Source organism: Myripristis murdjan, chromosome 1 (assembly GCF_902150065.1).
Source record: "Myripristis murdjan chromosome 1, fMyrMur1.1, whole genome shotgun sequence".
Classification (NCBI taxonomy): Eukaryota; Metazoa; Chordata; class Actinopteri; order Holocentriformes; family Holocentridae; genus Myripristis; species Myripristis murdjan.
Window position 1 is genome coordinate 5,836,383 of NC_043980.1, and position 23,403 is coordinate 5,859,785.

General features: G+C 42.1%; 2 protein-coding genes across 2 annotated transcripts; one reads left to right on the forward strand and one right to left on the reverse strand.

Annotated features, from left to right (window-relative positions):
- Positions 1-1,784: 1,784 nt before the first annotated feature.
- On the reverse strand, positions 1,785-18,302 carry aplf (aprataxin and PNKP like factor). The gene is made up of 10 exons (XM_030060181.1): positions 18,176-18,302; positions 11,689-11,760; positions 10,842-11,005; positions 9,075-9,312; positions 8,120-8,255; positions 6,741-6,925; positions 6,199-6,491; positions 4,423-4,560; positions 3,413-3,459; positions 1,785-2,083 (listed from the first exon to the last, which is right to left on the reverse strand). Exons 1-10 carry the CDS (start codon positions 18,266-18,268, stop codon positions 1,869-1,871), a joined length of 1,581 nt encoding a protein of 526 aa, XP_029916041.1. The 5' UTR covers positions 18,269-18,302; the 3' UTR covers positions 1,785-1,868.
- Positions 18,184-22,271, forward strand: fbxo48 (F-box protein 48). Its single transcript, XM_030060193.1, has 3 exons — positions 18,184-18,311; positions 20,997-21,329; positions 21,837-22,271. The coding sequence occupies exons 1-3, from the start codon at positions 18,225-18,227 to the stop codon at positions 21,996-21,998; spliced, it is 582 nt and encodes a 193-aa protein (XP_029916053.1). The 5' UTR covers positions 18,184-18,224; the 3' UTR covers positions 21,999-22,271.
- Positions 22,272-23,403: the final 1,132 nt, after the last annotated feature.

Below are 23,403 nucleotides of genomic sequence, written 5' to 3' on the forward strand. Positions count from 1 at the left end.
AGAAGCAGACTGTAGGTGTGTACCAGGTCAATTCCACAAATTAAACCTGGATAAACTCTTCTGGCGGGGGAGAAGCTGCATTTCTGTCTGGAAAAACAACAAATAGCTCTTTTATGACAGCATCTCCTCCACGTCGCCTCGCCTCAAAGCACCTAAGTGAGACATCCATCGTAAACATGCGTAATTCAAGGTTATAATACACAGTGGACTCAATTATTGGCAAGGGGACGACCGAGTAAAGAAACAAATGGCCTGTCAGACCGCAGCATGACGTCCGTGTTTCCGAGCAGGAAGGTGAGATTTTTTCACATTTTTTTCCCCCCGTTAAATCAAGACAGGAGAGGCTTTTTCGTTTCTGTTGGCTGTATTTACATGACGCAAGAAACAAGACAGAACAATCAGAAAAAAACAAAAATAGACTATCAAAAATAGGAATTAACTAAAAACTTTTTGTATAAAAACATATTCACAACAGGGAAAGGAAAGAGTTTTAAAGAAAAGGGGGCAGCTTAATGCAAATATCACCGGTTCTTGTACAATACAGTGACGATAAGTGCAACAAAATCAGTTCCCCCCCTGTATTCTGGACTGGACTCACAGCGTTTTGGCCTACATTCATTTTTCTTGGCTTCAAAGTAGTGCTCGAGTATTTCCAGTGTTATCCTCAGTATAAAACATACAACAGGTTATATTCCACTCCCAAAATACAAACTCTGTGTGCATCTTTTGTGAGCAGCGTACTGGCTAGCAAAAAAACAAAACAAAACAAAACCAAGAAAATCAAGAACTGCTGTCATGAAAACATTTCTTGAATTAAAATTGTACTGAAAAGTGTACCAACTGAGATGTTCAAACAGGAATAAACTATCAACTATCAATATATCCCCCAGCTAAAGCTGGGGGATATATTGATAGTTTATTGATATCGGGAAATGAGACTAAATATCGTCTAAAAAAGTGATATGGCGTAAGAGTTGTGTTTTCCTGGCTTGAAAAAAACAGTAAAAATTTGCTGTTTTCTGAACTTACTGGACTGTTATTGGACTCTACATGCTCTGTTGTCATATCTGCATTAATAATAATTGTTGATTAGCAATCTACAGTGTGTAAATATTTCACAAACCGACAGTTATCCCAAAATGATCGGTGTAATATTGATATCAGGATATTGGGAGGGCAAAGATATCGTGATGTTAGATTTTGTCCATGTCAGCCAGGCCTGTGAAAGCTGCGTTCACACGGCAGCGTCTCCACATATCAAGCAGCGATTTGAAAACTTTTAACTTTGACACCAAGAAATCAACTAACATGATGCTGCAGGCAGAACTGTTCAGGTTCACTTCCTGCGTAGCAAAGATTTCCCACCAGTGACCAAACGGACACCAGAATTTAAAAAAAAAGGGACCACAACCTGAGAATTTGAATGTTTGGCCCCATTTACTGCCTATTACTATTTCCCCACATTTTACATTAAAGCAAACCAATTAAAGCAAAACTAATATGGAGGACTTTATTCCGATGATGGAGTAATGATGTGATCAAAGTCTGAAGTTTCTGAAAGTTCATTTTCATATCGTAGTGGAATGAATGGAAACCAACGGCTGGAGGAAAAGTAGGAAAAATTATATCGCCGTTCCACAAAGATTGGCAGAAAAGTTGAGTTCATATATTTTGTAGATATTACACTGAACATGGTCCTGTAATCTGAGCCAACAGTGCAAATCTGCTGGGTCTCAATTAGAGGAGATGAGACGTTCTGCTCTGCTGCAGCTCCTCTCGGTGACTTCAGCCGATAAAACAGATGTTTTTGTATGTAAAGGTCTTAAAAAGTAAACGTTTTTTTTTTTTTTTTTTTAAGTAGTTTGTGATTATTTCCGCCTCTTAAGAAAGGTCTTTGCTTCTTTTTGGAGTCGTTTGATGTCCTCCTTACCGCTGTCATCTGAGTCAGGGGGGACATAGTCCGAGTCATCGCCGACGTCCTCGCTGTCATCGTTAATGAAGCTGTCATCGTCCCCGAAGTCATCGTCGTCGTCGTCGTCTTCATCGGCAGCGGGCTTTCTGCGAAGCGTCCTTGTATTCCGCGCTGAGGAAAAGATCATCACAAACACATTTAGCCGCTGCTCTCAGCCAGAGGTTTACAGAGGGAAACGGTACAAGACGATTTGATTCTTGGTTCACCAAAACCACAAGCAACGGACGGTGAGGAGGTCAGGGCTCAGAGGGTTAGGAGAGGAAACCCCTCAAATCCTCAGCTGCAGGGAAACAGCTGATTTAAATGTCCCACTTGGCCGTCTGCACCACTCTAACTTTTAAATGCTGATGATTCGCTGGCTGACGTGTTAGAAACGGCCCGTCAGCGGTAAACAACCACGTCTTCGTCTAGTTCATTTATTGTCACAAATGGAAGAACCGTCCTGAGGTGTTCAAAGAAAATAAGGAGAATTATTCCAGCTGCTACATTTTACGTTTCCCACAAATCCTGGAAAACAGGGCTGGGTATCGCCACCGGATTCCCTAATCCATTCAATCCCAGAAAAGTAAGAGTTTGTCATGTTGGATTATACCTGTTGTTTGATAATCTAATAGGGGACAAGCATGTGGATTAATAACAGACTGGATAGTGCAGTAATGAAACACAAATGAAAAAAATCAACAAAAATACCTAAATTCATAGCTGCACTAAAATAGAAAAACTGAAAATAAACCTGACAGTACAATTCACCTTTTGAAAGTCATGGAGGTGGTGGGTGAGATTTAATTTGTAAATTAAAAAAAAAAAAAAAAAGTTTATTTTTTAAAATTCACATATTTACATATATTTTTAGAAATTAAAATTTGTAATTTGTAATTTTTTGAGTAATTTATGGTTCTTTTCTTGTATTTTATGATAGACTACATATCGTTTTCTGTAATTATTTTATCTTATTTATTTATCAGCTTTCTGGACATTGTCTTTGCTAATGTTTATGTTTTCTTAATTTAATTTTTTTTCTGTCGTTTTTTTTCTCCTTTGGGGGATAATTTTGTGGGGGAGTTTTTTCTTCTTTTTTCGAGATATCATGTGAAATTGTTGTTTAAAAAGGTTCAGATGATTAATAGCGCTTTATGTCATTTTAATACATTTATATTTTGTATAATGCCGTTTTAAGGACTGTGGATACCGTGCCATCACAAAAACATATCTAACATTTGAATATCTCCTCTTTGTGTGCATCATCTCTGGTGAACAAACTGTGAACATGAAACTCTCCGCTCTAAAGCCCGTACAGTCTGAAGGCTGAGGGCTGATCGGCTGCTCGTCCTCGCCGCTAAACGAGCCACGCGTCACGGTACAGAGATCAATCTGTTCTCCTTCCGAGTGTTAACACGGAAATGAGATCAAACAGAAGACAAAAAAAACGTGGGAACTTACCGGGTCTCTTGGTGTGTTTGAACTCTTTCCTGTGAAGAGGGTTTTTCCTGTGAGGAGAAGAAAAACAAAATCAGTTTCTGATCCGCGAGCTCGTTTTGAGTCCAAGCAGCAGAAAAACAACAGAGACCAAGAAGCACCGCCGAGCATTATCATTAGTTACACCGATGATTAATCTGTTATCTGTTGATTATTTCTTTGAAAAATCAATTGGGAAGTGATCAGAGCCCTGAGTGATGTCTTCAAACTGCTTCTGACCGGCAGCCAAAAAAAACCCAAACTATCAATTTTATAAAGATAAGAACGGAGAAAAGGAAGATCTAAGCATCCCAGTGATCTTAGTGAAACTGGAATCAGATATTTGGTGTTTTTTACTTGAAAAATGACAAATGATTAATCAGTTATCAAAATTATAATCAATTAATCAAGTGCTCATTTCAGTGGACTTGAGTTAAACTGGTGTTGAAGCCATTTATAAATGTGAATTTTCTCATATGCTGTTGTTCTTGAGTTCTGTCTTCATCATCCACCAGTTTTGTGTGAGTTCATGTGACTAACTAACTGTAATAAAATGGATAATGTTTTCCTAGCTAAAAGAAATAAACACTGAGCTGCGTTCTGATTGGACCGCTCCTCTCTTACATGTGAAAATTAACTTTTAATCCACAACAGAACAGCTGGTGTGACTCAGGAAGAATCAGCTGATAGGAAGGACCTCAGACTCTCAGACTCTCAGTTTCAGGATGACTCCACACCAAACGATGACAATAAAAATCATTTTAAAGAGAAATCCTGTATTTTAGTGTACCATCCATTCCCTATTCTTCGCTGGGAGGCGTGTTCGTGACAGTTTCCCACGTTAATGCCTCTCAGTTTGACATCAGATGCCGTGTTTTGCTCAATGCCTTCAGGTCACGACACAAACAAAACCGATCTGAGTGGCTTCTCTCGCTGCGGCCACATGAAGTCAGCAGCTCTCTGTCATCGTGACTCTGCTGAGCTGCCTGTCTGACCTGTAGCAGTCGGTGCCGTAAGGACACTCCGGCCGCTCTGCATCCTCCTCCTCCTCCTCCTTCTCCTCCTTCTCCTCCTCTTCCTCATAGTCAGAGTCTCCAGGGTGACTGCACTCTTGGAAATGGAGGGGGTTTTTCCTACAGGACGTTTTGGGAGAAACAGCAAGGTGATGATTAGTTTTCTGTTCAGTGGAAAAAAAAAAAAAAAAGAAAATTTCAGCCATTGTACCAGGGAGTTAAATTTAACTATTTTAAGACACATTTTAACAACACGGAACAAAGATTTTGTTTTTCTTGATCCTTGTGGGCTGTAGGGCTGCAGCGATACACTAATCTCACGATACGATACATATCACGATATTCAGCTCACGATACGATACATATCACGATATTCAGCCAACGATACGATTCGATATGATTCGATACACTTGCATCATTTTCTGAAAGATTTTAAAGGGACAGAGTGATTTTGGTGACATCTTGTGAGTGTTCCATTGACTTGAATTGAATTAATTGAACTGAAAACTGAAAGGATCAATCAGTTAAACAATATATGGCTCTGACTGGACAGAGAGTCTACAGTTTGCAAATGCTGGACAAAATGAATCAAAGATGTGATGAGAAAATTAGTTTGGCTTGACTTCAATAATTTAACAATATGTTAAACAATAGAGCGGAGTGGCAGCTCTTCGCTTTGTTACACAATGACATGGATCGAAGGTGCTGGATTTGTATTCGCCGCCTCTCTCCTGAATCTCTTAGCTCTGACTGCGTAAACAGGGAGAGGAAGACGTCGGCGTTTGTGTAAAGAGAGTATCTAGACGGGTAACTTGCTAGAAATGCTCTACATCGACACTAGCGGCTGGCTGACCTAATCGCTCTCCTGCAACGCGAACGGGGGAAATGGGCGGCGAGCAGAGTGCCAGACAGAACACAGGGGATTTGAATGGGGCTTAATGTATCGATACTCACGGCTGAAAAATCGATACTTTCTGGGGAAACAAAATATCAATAGATATCGCAGAATCGATAAAATTGCTCAGCCTTAGTGGGCTGATCTGTCTCATTCTACCTGGTTTCACTGCAGTACATTTACACTTGTTTCCAATACACTGTCACTTGTTTCAAGATTTTTTTTCTGGGAACAAGTGTGATTATCTCTGGCAGATTTTGTTTACCTTGTTTGAGGAAAAATAACTTTTGAAGACTGAAGATAAAACTACAGGATCCAAGCTTCAGATTTTTTTTTTTTTTTTTTTTTTTTTTTGCAGTGTTTTTATTCCCTGCTGAAAGCGATGCCTGCTGCTGTTTAGGAGACACTTTAGTATTTCGCACTTTGGTTCTGATTCACCACTTCCTGCAGAGAGGATTTCACACCGGTGATCATAATGACGGCAGAATTGAGTTTGGATAAATCTACAGTGGCGCCTTCAGTGGAGAGGTGACGCTCTGCTCTGCTGCAGACACACACACACACACACACACACACCGTCTCTGAAGTGGAAAGCCTGCAGCTCAGGCCTGACCGTCTGACATGAGTCAGATGTTTGAGAGGCTTTTGGACCTGAATGAATTCTTCAAAGACCTCGATTGTTTCATGTTCAACAACTTGAGAGCCCTTGACTCATTTGGGCAAAGATGCATCACATCAAAGAAAAAGCCTCTGCAGGGCCTTGAAGTTAATTTCCCTATTGGAGCATCTGACTTTCATCCTCCCTGTCCTGTTTTCATGCTAAAAATCTCCACCCGTTGTGTCTCTGCAAATGTTTTCCCCACCTGTAGCAGTCCTTCCCGTACGGACAAGGTGTTCTGAGGCGGGTTTTGGACGGGGCAGGGACGGACGCAGACTCCGCCCTGCTGGCCTTCAGTCCATTTTTCGTCTTCTTGTCCCCGTTGTCAGGCTGTCTGATGGCAGCCGTGTGCGTTGTGGTGTTTCTTTTCCCTGCGGACGTCTCGGCCTCGTCTCCCTCCTCCTCCACCTCCATGTTAAAGTTGTCAGACTCGTCGCTCACCTCGGCCCGACTCGATTCCCCCTGCCTGGCTTTGGCCGCCCGTGAGGGATTGTTGTTCTGATAAGATAAGATAAGTGTGATAAACAAAGCCAGCGTCTGATGGGAAGTGATCAGAGTTCAAAGTGTTGTCTTCAAATGTCTTCCCTAGTCTGATCAGTGACCAAAAACCCCAAAAGAAAACAATCTTAACATCTTAGTGAAGCTGGAATCAGACAATGCTTGGAAGTTCAACTGCTTTCTCGAGTAAATCAACTAATTTCAGGGCTACTTGGCCCACAAAAACTAAAAGTGAGCGAGAAACTCAACTGTTTCAGGCCGAGCCTCTCCTTCCTCATCGCTCGTCTTCCTCCTCCTCTTCCTCCTGGGTGTTTCCTCGGCCTCGCTGTGCTCTGAGTCCTGGGCTGAGGACGTCGCAGCGGGACCGGCCCGGCTCGCTGGGCCTCGTTTACTGCTGCTCGCCGGCTGCGTCGCTCTTCTGCCTTTCTTCACAGCTGAGTGGAGGAAACAGAGGAAAGCAGCAGCTTCACCCTTGGACTTCAGATTCTTCCAGACAAACACCACAAACACTACAGCAGCTACATAACAACCACTCTCTACTTTACCACCGTTAAGACTCAGAAAATGTGTATCTATGAGGGGCTACTGTGTGCACATGAGCCCTGTGTGCATCAAATGTAATGTAGGTTTGGATTTGGATTTTCCCTTATTTTAAAATGGACAATGAGCCACCAAATAAAACCCCTGAACATGTATTTATTTATTTGGAAGGGACATTTGTGCAATCAGCAACAATAAAGTGCAAAAGCACCAAAGTTAAGTAGCTGCAGTGCTAATTTTCACCTGCTGCCCATTTGCAGGTGAGGATAGACACATAATACCATAACAGTCACAATGAATGAATGGATGAATAGATAGACAGAGACAGACAGACAGATAGAGAGAGATAACGTCGTGTCCACTTTGACGCCGTCTCAACCTCAAACCCCTGAATAGAGTCTCGATGAGGGGGCGAGTTAAACACACGCTTTAAAAATACTGTTACTGTTATATTACCACAGCATCTGCAGGTTTCAGAAAGCCAAATGAATAACTTAGAAATAAGTTTGATAGCAATTCATGAACCAAACAAAGAAATAAAGCTGGAAAAAACGGTCGATTTCTCATTAAATAAAGGAGCCAGAAAGTTAACAGTAACGATAACTGTGGAGAACTAATAAAATCTGGTGTTAATCTAAAAGTAGACATGCGGCACAAAAATAAAAGTCCTCTTATAATTGTGTTTAAGGCGACCGTTTCAGGCTTGAAGGCCCCTTCAGAAACCCTGAACACGTCCACAAGCACGTCTGAACTCAGGTCAGACTTCCCCCTCGCAGTTTGCTTCACATTGCTGAACATTTTTTTTTACAAAGACAAGCAAACTGTCTGCTAACACTGCATTTAGGAAAAGAAATTCGGATTTTTCCTCGTGGAACCCTGTCCGCCTCGCTGCGCCAATCAAAAGGTCAATATTCACCGACGTCGAAGCCACAGCAAAGCTCTCTCTGGGAGAATCAATTCCAACCAGGTGCAACAGGGGATTTAAACGTTTCAGGAGCACTAAAGACGGACAACACTACCCAAAATACTTGTAGCTACATTTGATTTGTTATTAAGGAATGAAAAATGAGAAAACCTGGACGTGGTACCTTTAGGGGTGGAGGGGGGCGACTTGGGAGACGTTACACTGCTCATCATCCAAGCAGGTAAAACCCTTTTCTTGGGAACAGGAACAGGAACGAGCTTCTCGTCGTCCTCCACTTGTTTTGACAGTGCAAAGTCTACCTACAAAAAAAAAAAAAAAAAAAAAAAAAAAAAAAAAAAAAATCAACAAAGAGGCTTGTTGGAGCGGTTAGTGATTCAGTGCCTTGCTCATCGGCAATCTGACAGTAATTGCATAGCCATGTGTAGAACAACACTTTTATTACTTCTCCCGCGATGCTGATTGTCATGGTTCCAGCCTTAATGACATGACAGTCAGATATGACACATCATACATCACGAAACCCTCCGTTTTCCCTGAAACACACACTCATCTATGCACATTGTATACATCGATGCACACTGGTTTTATTGGTTTTTTTGCACATTGTTTTTCTGCACATTGGGTACTTAGATCTTTAGATCTCGAGGGTCATCTTTTATTCTTTATTTTTGATTTACTTAATCTTGTACTCTGTGGATACTGCTGAAAACTGTGAATTTCCTTCGGGATGAATAAAGTATCTATCTATCTATCTATCTATCTATCTATCTATCTATCTAAATAAAACCAGCTTATTAAAATTGAGCCACTTGAGAGAGCAGTTTTGAAAAGCGCTTCAAAAAGCTGTTTCCGTGCAGATGGAAGAGTAATATTGAAGAAACAATATGATGCGTTTTCAGATTTCTCTGGATTAGTGAGGACTTGGCCTTATATTCTTTTTGGACAACAAACTCCAGGGACACCACTTGAAATTCACCAATTAATATTTAAAAACAGATACTTCTGTCCCCACAAACAAACCTAACGTGTGAAGCAGAGGTCTCAGGATCACTCAGGATTGATTGATAGCAACTAACATATGACTGACTTGCAAGGCATCAACTTTTCACTCTGCAGACCTGATCTGAAGTTCTGTTGGGGCTGCTGGCTTCCTGCTCGTCTCGCTGGTTGTTCTGCTCAGCGGCTCGTGTCGGTGCCTCGGAGGGAGGAGTCCGACCCTCGTCCCGTCCAGCAGGAGGAGGAGGAGGAGGAGCTCGAACCTGCTCCTCTTCAGCAGGAAGAGGAGACTGGACTTCCTGCTCTGGAGAGGAACGACGGATGGGCGGTTCTTCCTCTTCTTCAAACTCCTGATCGCCTCTGCAAGGGAGTGATATTCATCGAACTGTAATCAGAACAACTAAAAATACAGGATATAATTGAAAAAGAAGAAAACCTGAAAATGTCTGATTGAAAAAAAAAAACACCACCCTGATTTAACAACATGTCTACGAGGATAATCAGGGCCGATGTCCACTCTGTGTTCTTTCAATTAACAACGTGGACGATCTGCAAAAGTCAAAAACTTTCCTCTGATGAAAGAGCTCTTAGTGTCAAGCAAATCTATAAAAATTATATACACTACTCACAAAAAGTTAGGGATATTTGGCTTTTGGGTGAAATTTATGGAAAATGTAAAAAGTTCACGCTACAGTGATATTATATCATGAAAGTAGGACATTTAAGTAGAAGCATGCACTGGTGATTTCCTCATCTCAAACAATTTCTTGAAACAAAAGCCAACAACAGTGGTGGATATACCACAACAAAAAATGTCAGTGTCAATAACTTGTCATGTGCCCTTGAGCATCAATTACAGCTTGACCACGACGTCTCATGCTGTTCACAAGTCGACTTATTGTCTGCTGAGGCATGGCATCCCACTCTTCTTGAAGGGCGGCCCTCAGGACATTGAGGTTCTGGGGTACAGAGCTCCGAGCCTCTACACGGCGACTCAGCTGATCCCATAGGTTTTCTATGGGATTCAGGTCTGAGAAAGTGCAGGCCACTCCATCTGAGGTACCCCAGTCTCCAGCAGCCGTTCCCTAATGATACGACCTCGATGAGCTGGAGCATCAAACACCTGATGTGAATTTTGCCGTTAAACTCCTTGTTAGAGAACAGCAACTTGTGCAAAAAGTACTGAAACACTGAACAGTTGGACATGTGCATTCAAAAGTTTACAGAAGGTCACATTAAGTTCACCTGTAAAGGTTAGAATGCATTTTAGGTTCATCCTGAAATTTCACCCGAAAGCCGAATATCCCTAACTTTTTGTGAGTAGTGTATCTAAAGGGGGGAGCTGTGCAATGATTTAAGTTGCAGCAGATTCTAATTCAAACATTTTATATTTTAAACATAAATGACAAGTTTCCCAAACCCACAGGTGTGAATCCACTTCCCAGATCAAGCTTTACTACGGTCATACAGCAACCTGGAGTATCTGCATGAATTTTTCATGAGCCTGGCTTTTTGAGTGGTCTGATCGGTGGTCACATTTGCTTGAGTGTCCTTTCCAGTCCTTTTGATCTAACCTTCAAACACAAATGCAGCATCGGGACAATGGGGTCTGGCAGAGAAAAGGCAAATGTCTGCCCTATCTGAAAGGCTTGACAAATCAACACCCACCCACTGCTGTTTGTTGTTGGATCACCAGACACACTCATAATGGGCTTCAATTAGAGCCCACACAACACAGTCTGGCCCGGAGAGATGAAAGATGGGATTTTACAGACGACTAATAAGTGCAGCCTTTTCCATGTCCACTCTGTGAATGAGAGTCACATCTTCATCATGACATTTTGTGATAAGATGGAAAAGAGCGAGAAGAGTTTCTGGCACGTCAGTACCTCAGCGGGCCGTCTCCTCCGCCCACGGCCGCCACCTTGTAGACGCACCTCCCCGGCAGCAGGGAGAACAGGTCTCCATCACGAAGCGTGTACCAGCTGTCCCTCTGCAGAGCCTCGGGGCTGGCGTCCAGAGACGACTGACTGAAGCACGGGTTCACGTGGATCTGGGAGGCCGAACAAAACAGGTTCAACTAAACCTGTAACATTTTCATATAAACGCTATTTCACTCTATTTCTCTCTTTTGCCATACAGTGATTACGATTAAACTACAGCCGGGTGACAAATTAAAATAAAAATCAAAATAAAGTGTTTGAGTAAGGTGTTGATCAGTGTTTTTTTTTTTGTCAAGTCCGTTCTTAATTTATCTCAAACGTCCTCTGATTGAGTTTCAATCTGTCAATACTCATTTTTTTCTGCTTTTATTCATTCCCTCTTGACTTCTTAATTTCTTATTTAATACTTGATTTCACCTTTTTTTTCCCCCAAGGTGTTTTTTAATTTTAGTCTTGGCTTTTGAGTATTACTCTTTTAATCTTGCACATTTCTACTGTAAACCCTTCTGCTACACCTGTAATGCATTTTGGTTTTTAAAATGTGCTGTATGAATAAATGTGACTTGACTTCCTCTCCTGGAGAAAGGAAGCTCCATTCCTCCAAAAGATAGCTGGAGGTGTGTTTTGATGATGATGGTGGAGAGCGCCGTCTAACATGTTGCTCTAAAATCTCCCACAGGTGTTCATCTGATGTGAAGAATGACTCATCACTGTTTTCCACATCTTTGCCATCCAGCTTGAAGCTTCAAATAAGTAAATAAAAAAAAGGGAAATGAAAGAAAAGAAAACCTACTGGCTTGAGGCGCAGTCGTCCATCCAGGTTCTCCAGCAGTCCATGTCTCCTGGACACTCTCATGTCACTGACCTGAGGCGTGAAGAAGAGGAGATGGAAGGTTTCAGTTTCAGTTTTTACTAGGAGTGTCGATCAGTTTTTAAAAAAAATTTAACTACTTAAACACAATTTGATGTGATTAATCATGATTAAGCGCTTTTTTCTTCTTTTTAAAGCCGAAGCTTGTGATAATGTATTTTTAAATCTTTAAGTACGGAATTAATGTACAATCAATTCAAATACTGCTGTTTAATGGCATCTTTTTAACTTTAAACACAGATTCTCTGCTGTGAACTACAGATTTCCAATAAAACTCAACTCTCTCATGTCTTTGTGACAAGGGATTTATACCCCGCAGCTCCACTATAATATCCTTCTTTTTTTTTTTTACAGGATCTTTTGGAGGAATGGAGCTCCACCCCTCCAGGAGAGTCCAGACACTTGGAGACACTTTGTTGTTTTTTCCTTTCGTCTGTATGTATGAATTCACCAGTTACACTACAGTTTTATGACTGCGGCCCATCTGATGTTGTGACTGATAGTTTAAGGAAATGAGATGTACTGAGAAGTGCAACAACATATTGAATAAAATCCTTTTTTTTTTTTTTTTAATGTGATGCCCCCTGTCATTTGTTTCAAGAACAGAACAGAAACCTTCAATGAGCCAAATCCAGCTGTCTAAATGTTAGCGTGACAGAGCCCTCTAGTGGTGTGTTACAGCACTGCAGCAGACAGGTAATACCCCTCACTCACTCTCTCACTCACTCACTCACACACACACAGGACTATCCCAACCTGTTTAAAAAGTAAGGGGTAACAGAAGTTTCCCTCATTTCTCTATTTTGTGCCTCCTCATCTTGTCTCCATAGGCTGTAAGTTCTCCACCTTCTTTATCTAGCACAGGGCCACTCAACTAACCAGTGGCGGTTCTGCCCATGTTGCCGCCCTGGGCGAAATTACTGCCTTGCGCCCTTCCGTTCGAGCTGCGCGCGCGCGCACGCACGCGCGCGCGCGCGCGGAGCAAGAACTTCCAAACAATAACGGCCGCTACCGGTGCCCCTCTGGCGGCTACACGCGCCCCTCCCAGAGCAGGGGCGCCAACACCTGCACAAATACCTTTTTTTGGAAAAATACTTTTTATATGGACAAAATCTTGTTTGCATAAAAAAAAAACCACGGGTCAGCATCAGGCGGGCCGGCCGCGGCACCGGCTTGATGCTTACAGGTGCAGCGCCCACCCGGTCAGGTCTGCCGGATCTGACAGGTGAGCGGCGCACACATACTGCCATCCTCTCATTATAAATCAACTTTTGTTCATACGCGGCTGCAGCAGCACAACGGACAATGACACAGACAACATGGTTGATTATTGACTGCACAATGCGGCCATTCGCCGGTAATTGCGGCATCAGGCGAGCCTACCTACTGGTTTATATGCAAGCACAATACATGTGTATTTGCTTAGACCCCAATATTAGACAAGGGCGTTTTTTCAGGGCATTTTCAGTGGAAAAAATATTGTCTTATATTCAGATGAATACGGTAATAGAAAACTGCTTTGCAGCGAGGATGATTTTTTTTTTTTTTTTTTTTTTTTTGCGCTCATGCCGCCCCCCACGTGACATGAAAATATGCCGCCCCGGGCGGCTGCCCGCTTCGCCCGTGCCTAAAACCGCTACTGCAACTAACCTTATTTTGGACGGTTAAACAATAATTTTGTCACAGGCTACATGGCAAGTCTAAAAATTAATAAAACATACAGAAAACAGCTCCATTTCAAATCTCACTAAATAAAAGATTGACTAATGATGAAATGATCAAGTTACAACGAAATGAGGCTTCATTCCCAAAATGTGAACAGAATGGGCAGCTTGCTCAAAGGTTAAAGGGGCTTTCATTTTTTAGTTGTTTTTTTCTCCCTCCTTTAGTAGGCTATAATTTTTTGTATCATTCCAGGGCTGATGTTGAGAGTTTTTATGCAAACATCAAGGTGTTCATCTTTAGAGATTTTCACAGGCCTAAACATCAAAGCCCGATCAGAACCAGCACTGCTCCAGACCGACACACTGTGGTCTGGAACAGCCTGACCCGTCTGTTTTTACGGAGGAAAAAAATATCCTGCTGATTCTGAACTGTCAGAGGATGGACCAAACACAAACTGACCTGCAAGTAGCTTATACTCCAGCTGTTTAGCAGATGAAATCACAAACTGTGTACTTTACGACTCCTCGAGATTTTTTTCTTTCTTTCTTTCTTTTCACTTTCTCCCAAGTCTGATTTGCATCATGTGTTCAAGTGTCAAGTGTGTTTATCCACTGCAGCTCACGGCCTGATCCTCTAAAACCTGCAGGAATGATTTAAAACTTTCTTACTTATTTGTACTTTTTGTATATTGTTGTATATTGTATACAGGTTGTTCATTGTATATAGGAATGTCATATATTCTTTCTATTTTATCTTTATTTTTATTTTATTTTATTTTTATTTTTTTTTAACTATTTTATTCTATCTATTTTTACTTGCACAGTGCCGGAGTTGTTGCAATTACATTTCACTGCTGCTGTACCTGTACATTCATGCATGTGATGAATAAATCTTGAACTTGAACTTGAATTGGTTTTTACCTTTTTTGGGGGGCCCCTGTCAGGCAAGGGCCCTTGGAATTGTCTTAACTTTTCCCCCATATACGGCGCCCCTGTGTGTCATATGTTTTCTGATAATTCATCAGAGAAAACTGGAAAAAGTGCATTTTGGGAAAACTATCAGGGGTCATATCAGCATGTGGGATTGGAGGCTGGTTAAAACACGTTCTGACAGATGAAAGGTCTCAGAACACGTTTCTGCAAAATAAAGATTGCAGCTTTGGAGTTAAAGCCTGAGCGTAAGCAAAGCTCACTTTGAGAGATGAAGGGTAGAGAGAGTTCTCCAGTGCACTAAAATTACTCAGATAAACACGCAGGACAACCACAAAGTCTGATTATATAAAGTATATTTACATCATTGCAATCAATCATTTTATTTTTTATTTTTATTATTATTATTATTAGGGCCCGAGCGCTGGAACAGCGCGAAGCCCTATTGTAATTGCTTCGTTTTTTAGGGCCCGAGCGCTGGAACAGCGCGAAGCCCTATTGTATTTGTAAGGTTTCTTTCTTCTTATTATTTATACGTCTCTTTGAGGCTTAATTTGACCCCCTAAACATGCTCAAAAACTCACCAAATTCGGCACGCAGGCCAGGTCTGGCGAAAAATTTGATAAAATGGACAAACAGACCCCCAAGGTGCAAAAATGGGCTCGGTAGCGCCACCTAGGGACACGGAGGCAGCCGCTGCGGCCCACAGGAATGTGATAGAAAGACCAAACCAATGCCGAAATGTAGAACTCATCAAGCCCGACAACTTTCGTGCTCTGGCCCCCCACCTAAAACCAACAGGAAGTCCGCAATTTGCGTTGGAATGTTCACGTTCTCGCCAAAATTCCGCTTTGCACAAAATCTATCTCCTCCCAGGGCGTAAATGTCAGTGGCTTGAAAATTTAACAGATGACAGAGGACACAGTGCTGAACAAAAGTTGCTAAAGACTCCGTCATTACTCGATTCGTTTGGATTTTATAAGCCCTCAAAGTCGGAGTGGCCAGAGCCAAAACCTCATTTTTTCACATGGAGTTTGGTGTGAATAGGCTGACACTTGGCACTAATTAAGCCCCTGGAGTCTAAAGTAAAAGTCTGCCGGCTTCGAAAACTATGCAGATGGAAAGAGGACAAAAATTCCTACAAAAATATGTAGTTTTGATGTGGATTGGACGAAGTTTGTGGGAGCTGTGAAGAGTTTTCAAACATTTTGGACTCTGGTGTGCTCTGCTCTGCACTCTGCCTGGACATGTGACTCACTCTAGCTGCCTCAGGAATGCGCAATACACACCCATTGTAAGAGCTCAGAGGGAGCAGAAAACACTCTCAAACTAAAACTGCCATAACTCAAAAACGGTAAAAGATAGCAAAATCATGTAAATGGGAGATTTATAGATCCGAGTCTCGTGACTCGTTTAAGCTTTGAATCAAGTCTGTAACTCAAACGGTGACCGAGCTGTGACACCTCAAACAGGGGTGGGTTTTATGGATTTCTCCACTGGATTGAATGAGGATTTCTCTGTCTGCCTGCATTTTGGTGTGATCATGCCACAGCTGCCACTACTCAAGTCAGTCAGACACTAGGACATGCTAAGGGCGCCATCTGCTGGAGGGGCGCTGCTAGTGGCCAGAGAGGCACCAGCAGCGAATGTACTACCAGTGGGTTTTTGTTGGCGTTGTGTGTGTGTGTGTGTGTGTGTGTGTGTGTGTGTGTGTGTGTGTGTGTGTGTGTGTGTGTGTGTGTGTGTGCGTGCGCACGTGTGTATGTGTGTGTTTGTGTGAGTGAGTGAGTGAGTGTGTGTGCCTGCATTTTGGTGTGATCATGCAGCAGCTGCCAGTAGTCCTGTCGGTCACACACTAGGACTTCCGCGGCCTTTCAAAATAAAAGCCCAAAACTCTTTCACAATAAAAGCTCTGAAAAATACCCTTAAAATTGCCACAAATGGACGAATTGTCTGCACTTCGACACGCGCGCTGTCCCCGACGTGCACGGGGGGGGGGCGAGGGCCCGTCCAACGCTGCTTGCAGCTTTAATTATTATTATTCTTACGTGTCATTCGGCCTTAATTTGACCCCCTAAACATGCTCCAAAACTCACCAAATTCGGCATGCAGGCCAGGTCTGGCGAAAAATTTGATAAAATGGACAAACGGACCCCCTAAGTGCAGAAATGGACTCCGTAGCGCCACCTAGGCACACAAAGACAGCCGCTGTGGCCCACAGGAATGCGCTAGAAAGACCAAACCACTGCCGAAATGTAGGTCTCATCAAGCCCTACAATTCACGCGCTGACACCCCCCACCTAAAACCAACAGGAAGTCCGCAATTTGCGTTTGAACATCACGTTCTCGCCCAAAATTCCGCTTTGAACAAAATCTATCTCCTCCCAGGCCGTAAGTGTCAGCGGCTTGAAAATTTAACAGATGACAGAGGACACAGTGCTGAACAAAAGTTGCTAAAAACTCCGTCATTACTTGATTCGTTTGGATTTTATAAGCCCTCAAAGTCGGAGTGGCCAAAACCAACACTTCGGTTTTTTCCATGGACTTTGGTGGGAAGAGACTGACTTTTGGCACTAATTAAGCCCCTGGAGTCTAAAGTAAAAGTCTGACGGCTTTGAAAACTATGCAGATGGAAAGAGGACAAAAATTCCTACAAAAATATGTAGTTTTGATGTGGATTGGACCAAGTTTGTGGGAGCTGTGAAGAGTTTTCAAACGTTTTTGACTCTGGTGTGCTCTGCTCTGCACTCTGCCTGGACATGTGACTCACTCTAGCTGCCTCAGGAATGCGCAATACACACCCATTGTAAGAGCTCAGAGGGAGCAGAAAACACTCTCAAACTAAAACTGCCATAATTCAAAAACGGTAAAAGATAGCAAAATCATGTAAATGGGAGATTTATAGATCTGAGTCTCGTGACTCGTTTAAACTTTGAAACAAGTCTGTAACTCAAACGGTGACCGAGCTGTGACACCTCAAACAGGGGTGGGTTTTCTGGATTTCTCCATTAGATTGAATGAGGATTTCTCTGTCTGCCTGCATTTTGGTGTGATCATGCAGCAGCTGCCAGTACTCAAGTCAGTCACACACTAGGACATGCTAAGGGCGCCATCTGCTGGAGGGGCGCTGCTAGTGGCCAGAGGGGCACCAGCAGCGAATGTACTACCAGTGGGTTTTTGTTGGCGTCGTGTGTGTGTGTGTGTGTGTGTGTGTGTGTGTGTGTGTGTGTGCACGTGCGTGTGTGTGTGTGTGTGTGTGTGTGTGTGTGTGTGTGTGTGTTTGTGTGAGTGACTGAGTGAGTAAGTGAGTGTGTGTGCCTGCATTTTGGTGTGATCATGCAGCAGCTGCCAGTAGTCCTGTCGGTCACACACTAGGACTTCTGCGGCCTTTCAAAATAAAAGCCCAAAACTCTTTCACAATAAAAGCACCGAAAAATACCCTTAAAACTGGAACACACGGACGAATTGTCTGCGCTTCGACACGCGCGCCGTCCCCGACGTGCACGGGGGGGCGAGGGCCCGTCCAACGCTGCTTGCAGCTTTAATTATTATTATTATTATTATTGTTATTATTATCGTTATTATTATTATTATTATTATTATCATTATTATTTATTTATTTATTTTATTTTATTTTTTACTTGCACAGTGCTGGAGTTGTTGCAATTACATTTCACTGTTGCTGTACCTGTACATTCATGCATGTGACTAATAAATCTTGAATCTTAAAAAAATCTGAGCCTGAGCTCTGACCTCACCTGACCTGAGGATGTGCAGGTGATACTGACTTGGTTCAGTGCAGCAGTGAGACTCACCCCCAGCAGCGGGCCCCGGCCCAGCACCGTCTCCCCCTCCGGCAGGCGGATGGGCTCCCCGCCGGCCACCGGGACGAGCTCGAACCCCGGCATGTGTTCACCCGGCCGGTCCGGAGGGAAACCGCGGCTCGGTTCGGCAAGTTGGTGGCGCTTCGGGTTAACAAAAGTTATCCAAACTAACAACCAGGGCAGGCAGCTAACAATTAACCCCCCAAAGTTTTCAGTTTCAGGCAGTGACGCTAAAGATGCTCAGTTTGTTGTCAAAATAAATAAAAAAAAAAAAAAAAAAACATCCAGAGAGGAAAGAGAAATAGAAACAAACCACACACGACGCACAGCTCGCTTTCACGCGTTAGCCACGTTCATTAGGTTAATATGAAACTAATGTGCCTTCTAACTGTTACCATTTGCGGTGGCAAAGCAGGGAAGTCTGTCGTTTAGAGCGGTGTGTCGCCTGGCTGCATAAATAAAGAGAGTAAACACGTTAATAACTTTAGTTTCCACCGTTTAGTCCACAGTTTAGCTGCTGTCGGCTGTTTAGCATCGGCTAACATTCAGACCCTCCGGGAAGCAGCGAGCATGCGCAGTAGCCGCGATGTGGCTGCTGACAAACAACGCACAACACTCAACGTTAATAAGAAAAATATAGATAAAGAAAAATAAATAAATGAGGTATGGGGGATTTATACACTAAACTTTACAAAATACAAGGCAGAGGGCCAAATTACATCGGCGCAAAGACACAAAGGCATAAATTAAAACAACAACAATCGGAATTTCTTGAGATTTAGTAATAACTAATTTTCTGCATTGCGAAAACATTAAGATAAATATACATATATAATATTAATAATAATAATAATAATAATAATATTAAAAAATAATAAAAACTTCACTCGTCTTCGGGAAAAACGCGGTGACGTCACGCCTGCGTGTCAACAACAACGGTTCGGGCTGAGACATTTAAACTGTCAGCTGTCAGAGGCGAAGCGAGCACACCGGAGGGAGGAAAGAAGGTATGTGGATGGAAAACTACGACAGCCGAGGCTTTATTTTCACACCAGTTCGCCAACAGCGGCTCTAAACTCAAGATTTGACCGTAAATTTGCCAACAGCGGAGGGTTTTAGCCGCCGCTAGCCGGGCTCCTGCTAGCCTAATCGGACGCGGTGGTGTCGTGTAGCTGAACGTGACTCCGACACCCAAACACAAACAATCCTGCTTTAATTTAAATAATAATAATAATAATAATAACAATCATTACACACACATAAACAAAAGAAACTGGAGCTTTTACTTTTTGCACTTTTGGAGCCTTTTTTAGTTTGCATCGAGGCTCACTTCACGTCCAAGTCATTTCGCTGTGTTTGAGTTGGGGGTGGGGTCTGGCTTCATGTCTGTGTAAACGTGTGCATTATGTCTTAATATGTGCATTAATGCTACTTATGCATTAATCATAGCTGTAGTAAAGGATGCACATTGTATAAATATGTGCATTAATCCTAGAAAATGTTACAACAATAAGTACAGATATTAGAAACTGCGCAAAAATCCACTTATCCACATGTTTGCACTATGTATGCACTGGAAGTCAGTCTTGCAATCAGTGCACTCCTTTGCTGGACTGGTGTGTGTGTGTGGAGTGTGTGGGAGACATTGCGCAAGACACAGATTCATTGCATTGCCAGAATTAGTTATTATCGGGGATTTAAGGGGAAGGAGAGTGTGAACTCTGTGCATTCTGTGAAAACATTTATTTTCCAGGAACATCACCGAGGTCTTGTCGAGCCTGCAGGCTGTATAAGACTAGAAAGAGAGCTGTGCAGGTTTTTCTGGGTTTTCTGGATTGTACTTTAATTTGCATTTCGGCAACTAAATGGCATTCACACCGACACTTTTTTTCGCCACCTAGAGATTTACAGTGACGATCAGGGCTGCATGATGTGGACAAAGTTTCATACCTAAATATTTATGTCCAATATCTCAATTTTGATACAGTATATGATGAGTATGAGTTCACACTTATTCAAAATTTTAAGTGAAGCAACAGGGAAAGATGAGCATTTCAAAAAAAAAAAAAAAAAAAAAAAAAAAATAGCATAATAATACCAACTGGATGTAGAAAGTGCAGTTACTTCATAAAGTGGGCTAACCCTAAAACTGATATCGTCCATATCGCTGCCTTTTAATGTTCATATCTAGATAATGATATGATAATGATCTATCATGATCTATCATTCAGTGCTGGTGAGGGTGCACTATTTTAGTTTGCAGATCACCAAAATGAAAGATCAAAGATCACTGGGCATCGCTGGAAAGTTCTAGTGACAGTCATGAGAGCAAAGCGCAGGGGAGAGAAACAGAACAAGAGCTTTAAAAAAAAGAGGAAGAGTGATTTTTTTTTTTTTTTTTTTTTTTTTTTAATATCATGTCTTACTTTTTCCGGTGCTGACACAGTGGCTCATGTCTCTGCTCTGTGGTTTTAATTTCATAGCCAGCAGAACTAATACAGTCTGCAGTGTTGCGATTGTCATTGTTGACTAATTTATTGATTATTTTTTCAACTTGCCAACTAATTGTTTAGAGCATGAGGTGTGAAAAACAAAGTCAAAGTCTGATGAGAAATTGATCACAGCCCAAAGGGATGTCTTCAGATTGCTTCCTTAGTCTGACTAGTAGCTAAAAAAAACAAAAAAAAACAAAGTCTTAATTTTGTATTGATAATTGATTTATTGAGAAATTGTTTCAGCAGCACTACTACTATCTGCCATGATGTTTCATGTAAATGACTTTTGAGCTCTGTCTCCTGTTTCCTTGTCCCAGGCTGCCGGGTTAGCAGGTCTTTGGGTTATTATGCAGCATGAGCCCGACAGGACATCGCCTTGTGTGTTTCTCCTCTGTGAGGGAGACTCCTGGCTGATACCCGCTGGCGAGACCCACCCGGGGAACTTTGCCGAGACACTGCCGACAGAGATGAGCCTGAAAATCTTTGGAGAGCTGGACACCGAGAGCCTCTGCAGCGCCTCACGCACCTGCAAGCTGTGGCATCACATCATCGAGGAGAGCGAGCAGCTGTGGAGGCAGCAGTGCCTGCTGGTCAGAGCCGTCTGCCAGAGGGAGATCGACAGCGACCGCAGGGACGGCCTGTCCTGGAAGGTGGGTGGACCTTCACAGGTGCATAGCAACCCAAAAAATATGGTCATCTTTTATTTATTTTTTCAACCCGATGCACATGACCTGCAGCCAGACGTTTGGGGTTCAGTCTTCCTCAGCAGCTGCAGGCCGGCTGTCTGGGCTCAGAGCCTCTCTGTCCTGTCGGCCTCCCGCCTGAAGCTGCTGGACCAGGAGGGCTGAGCTTCAGCTGGGAGACAGTCGGCTGCACCGCCATCTTACTGCTCTGTTAATTATACAGAGGTGCTGATATTGATTTGATAAAGAAATGTTGAAATTTCAAGTGCTACATGTAGCATCCTTTACAAAGAAAGGTAGTCAAGTCACATCATTTGTTTTTTTATAACTGGAATTATTATGATCAGCACTAAATCATCTCCATCGACACCCATTCTTCACCATGACTGAGAAGGCTTCAGGCTTCGGCGGGAAACTGCAGATGTTGCACAGTTGTAGTCCTCTGATCAGTTTACTTCTGCTCTTGGCCTGCAGGTGACGCTGGTGAGGAACTACAGGAGGAGCTTACTGAAGAGAGACTGGCTGCAGGGCCGATTCAGCAACGTGCGATCAGCCGAGGAGCTGCGAGGCCGGACGATGCTACCGCTGGACGCCGAGACCTGGGGCGAGATCCTACAGGCCGAGCTGGACAGATGAGCCGACACACAGCACTTCACATGTACCTGTTGTTTTTTTTTTTTTGAAACGTTAATATATTTTACACTTTTACTGTTACAGATGACTGAATGAAGAAAAATTGTAAATACCTGCATGTTTTTTTAATCAATTTTTTAAAATCTTTTTTTAAAAATTATGTAACGGAACAAGTGAAATGAAATGAATCTGTTAAATCAGAATTGATGGACAAAATCAGTGATGTAAGCTTAGGGGTTTCATTGCAATGATGTAAATATACTTTATATAATCAGACTTTGTGGTTGTCCTGCGTGTTTATCTGAGTAATTTTAGTGCACTGGAGAACTCTCTCTACCCTTCATCTCTCAAAGTGAGCTTTGCTTACGCTCAGGTGTTAACTCCAAAGCTGCAATCTTTATTCTGCAGAAACGTGTGGTGAGACCTTTTGTCTGTCAGAACGTGTTTTAACCAGCCTCCAATCCCACATGCTGATATGACCCCTGATAGTTTTCCCAAAATGCACTTTTTCCAGTTTTCTCTGATGAATTATCAGAAAACATATGACACACAGGGGCGCCGTATATGGGGGAAAAGTTAAGACAATTTCAAGGGCCCTTGCCTGACAGGGGCCCCCAAAAAAGGTAAAAACTAATTCAAGTTCAAGTTCAAGATTTATTCGTCACATGCATGAATGTACAGGTACAGCAGCAGTGAAATGTAATTGCAACAACTCCGGCACTGTGCAAGTAAAAATAGATAGAATAAAATAGTTAAAAAAATAAAAATAAAATAAAATAAAAATAAAATAAAGATAAAATAGAAAATATATATAACATTCCTATATACAATCTACAACCTATATACAATATACAATAATATTATAACTAACAATATTATAACTAATATAAAATTATTAAACCATCATACAGTAAATATATTTATATTATTATTATTTTTTTTTTCATGGGGCCCATAATTCCTGGTGGCGCCCCTGATGACACATACAGGATACCAACGCTTGTTGCTATTCCCCTGTGTCGTAAAAATTAAACTGGTACAGGTTTGCTGTTGAAACTTTAATTTTCCCCAAGATATTGATGCTCAAAGTTGGTTACAGAAAAAATCAAGTTGAAAAATCTGATTTTGTCTCAGGATTGTAACTCCTACGATGGATATAAAACTGACTTGCCTGCAGTTTTTAACAGAGCTCAAGTGTGTTTTTCAGCCCTGAAAATGTCATGTGGCTATCTGTTAGGAATGAAGTTATGAGGCTCAGAACTTATGGAAAAAAAGTGAATTAAAAAATGCAAAATCTGACCCTGCCCACATGAACTTTGAGGAGCTGTAACTCAGAAAATATTCATAGTGAGAATGACTTTGTATGATGTCACTGAATATGCAAAAGATATTAATAATAATAATGATA

Excerpts from the sequence above, each read along its gene's own strand:
- aplf (XM_030060181.1), bottom strand. The coding sequence starts at position 18,268 with ATGCCGGGGTTCGAGCTCGTCCCGGTGGCCGGCGGGGAGCCCATCCGC. Across the intron at positions 11,006-11,688 it reads GACGACTGCGCCTCAAGCCA|ATCCACGTGAACCCGTGCTT; the intron begins GTAGGTTTTCTT and ends TCGGCCTCCCAG. Across the intron at positions 6,926-8,119 it reads GCCCCCCTCCACCCCTAAAG|CTGTGAAGAAAGGCAGAAGA; the intron begins GTACCACGTCCA and ends TCCTCCACTCAG.
- fbxo48 (XM_030060193.1), top strand. The coding sequence starts at position 18,225 with ATGGGCTCCCCGCCGGCCACCGGGACGAGCTCGAACCCCGGCATGTGT. Across the intron at positions 18,312-20,996 it reads GGAAACCGCGGCTCGGTTCG|GCTGCCGGGTTAGCAGGTCT; the intron begins GCAAGTTGGTGG and ends TCCTTGTCCCAG. Across the intron at positions 21,330-21,836 it reads GGGACGGCCTGTCCTGGAAG|GTGACGCTGGTGAGGAACTA; the intron begins GTGGGTGGACCT and ends CTTGGCCTGCAG.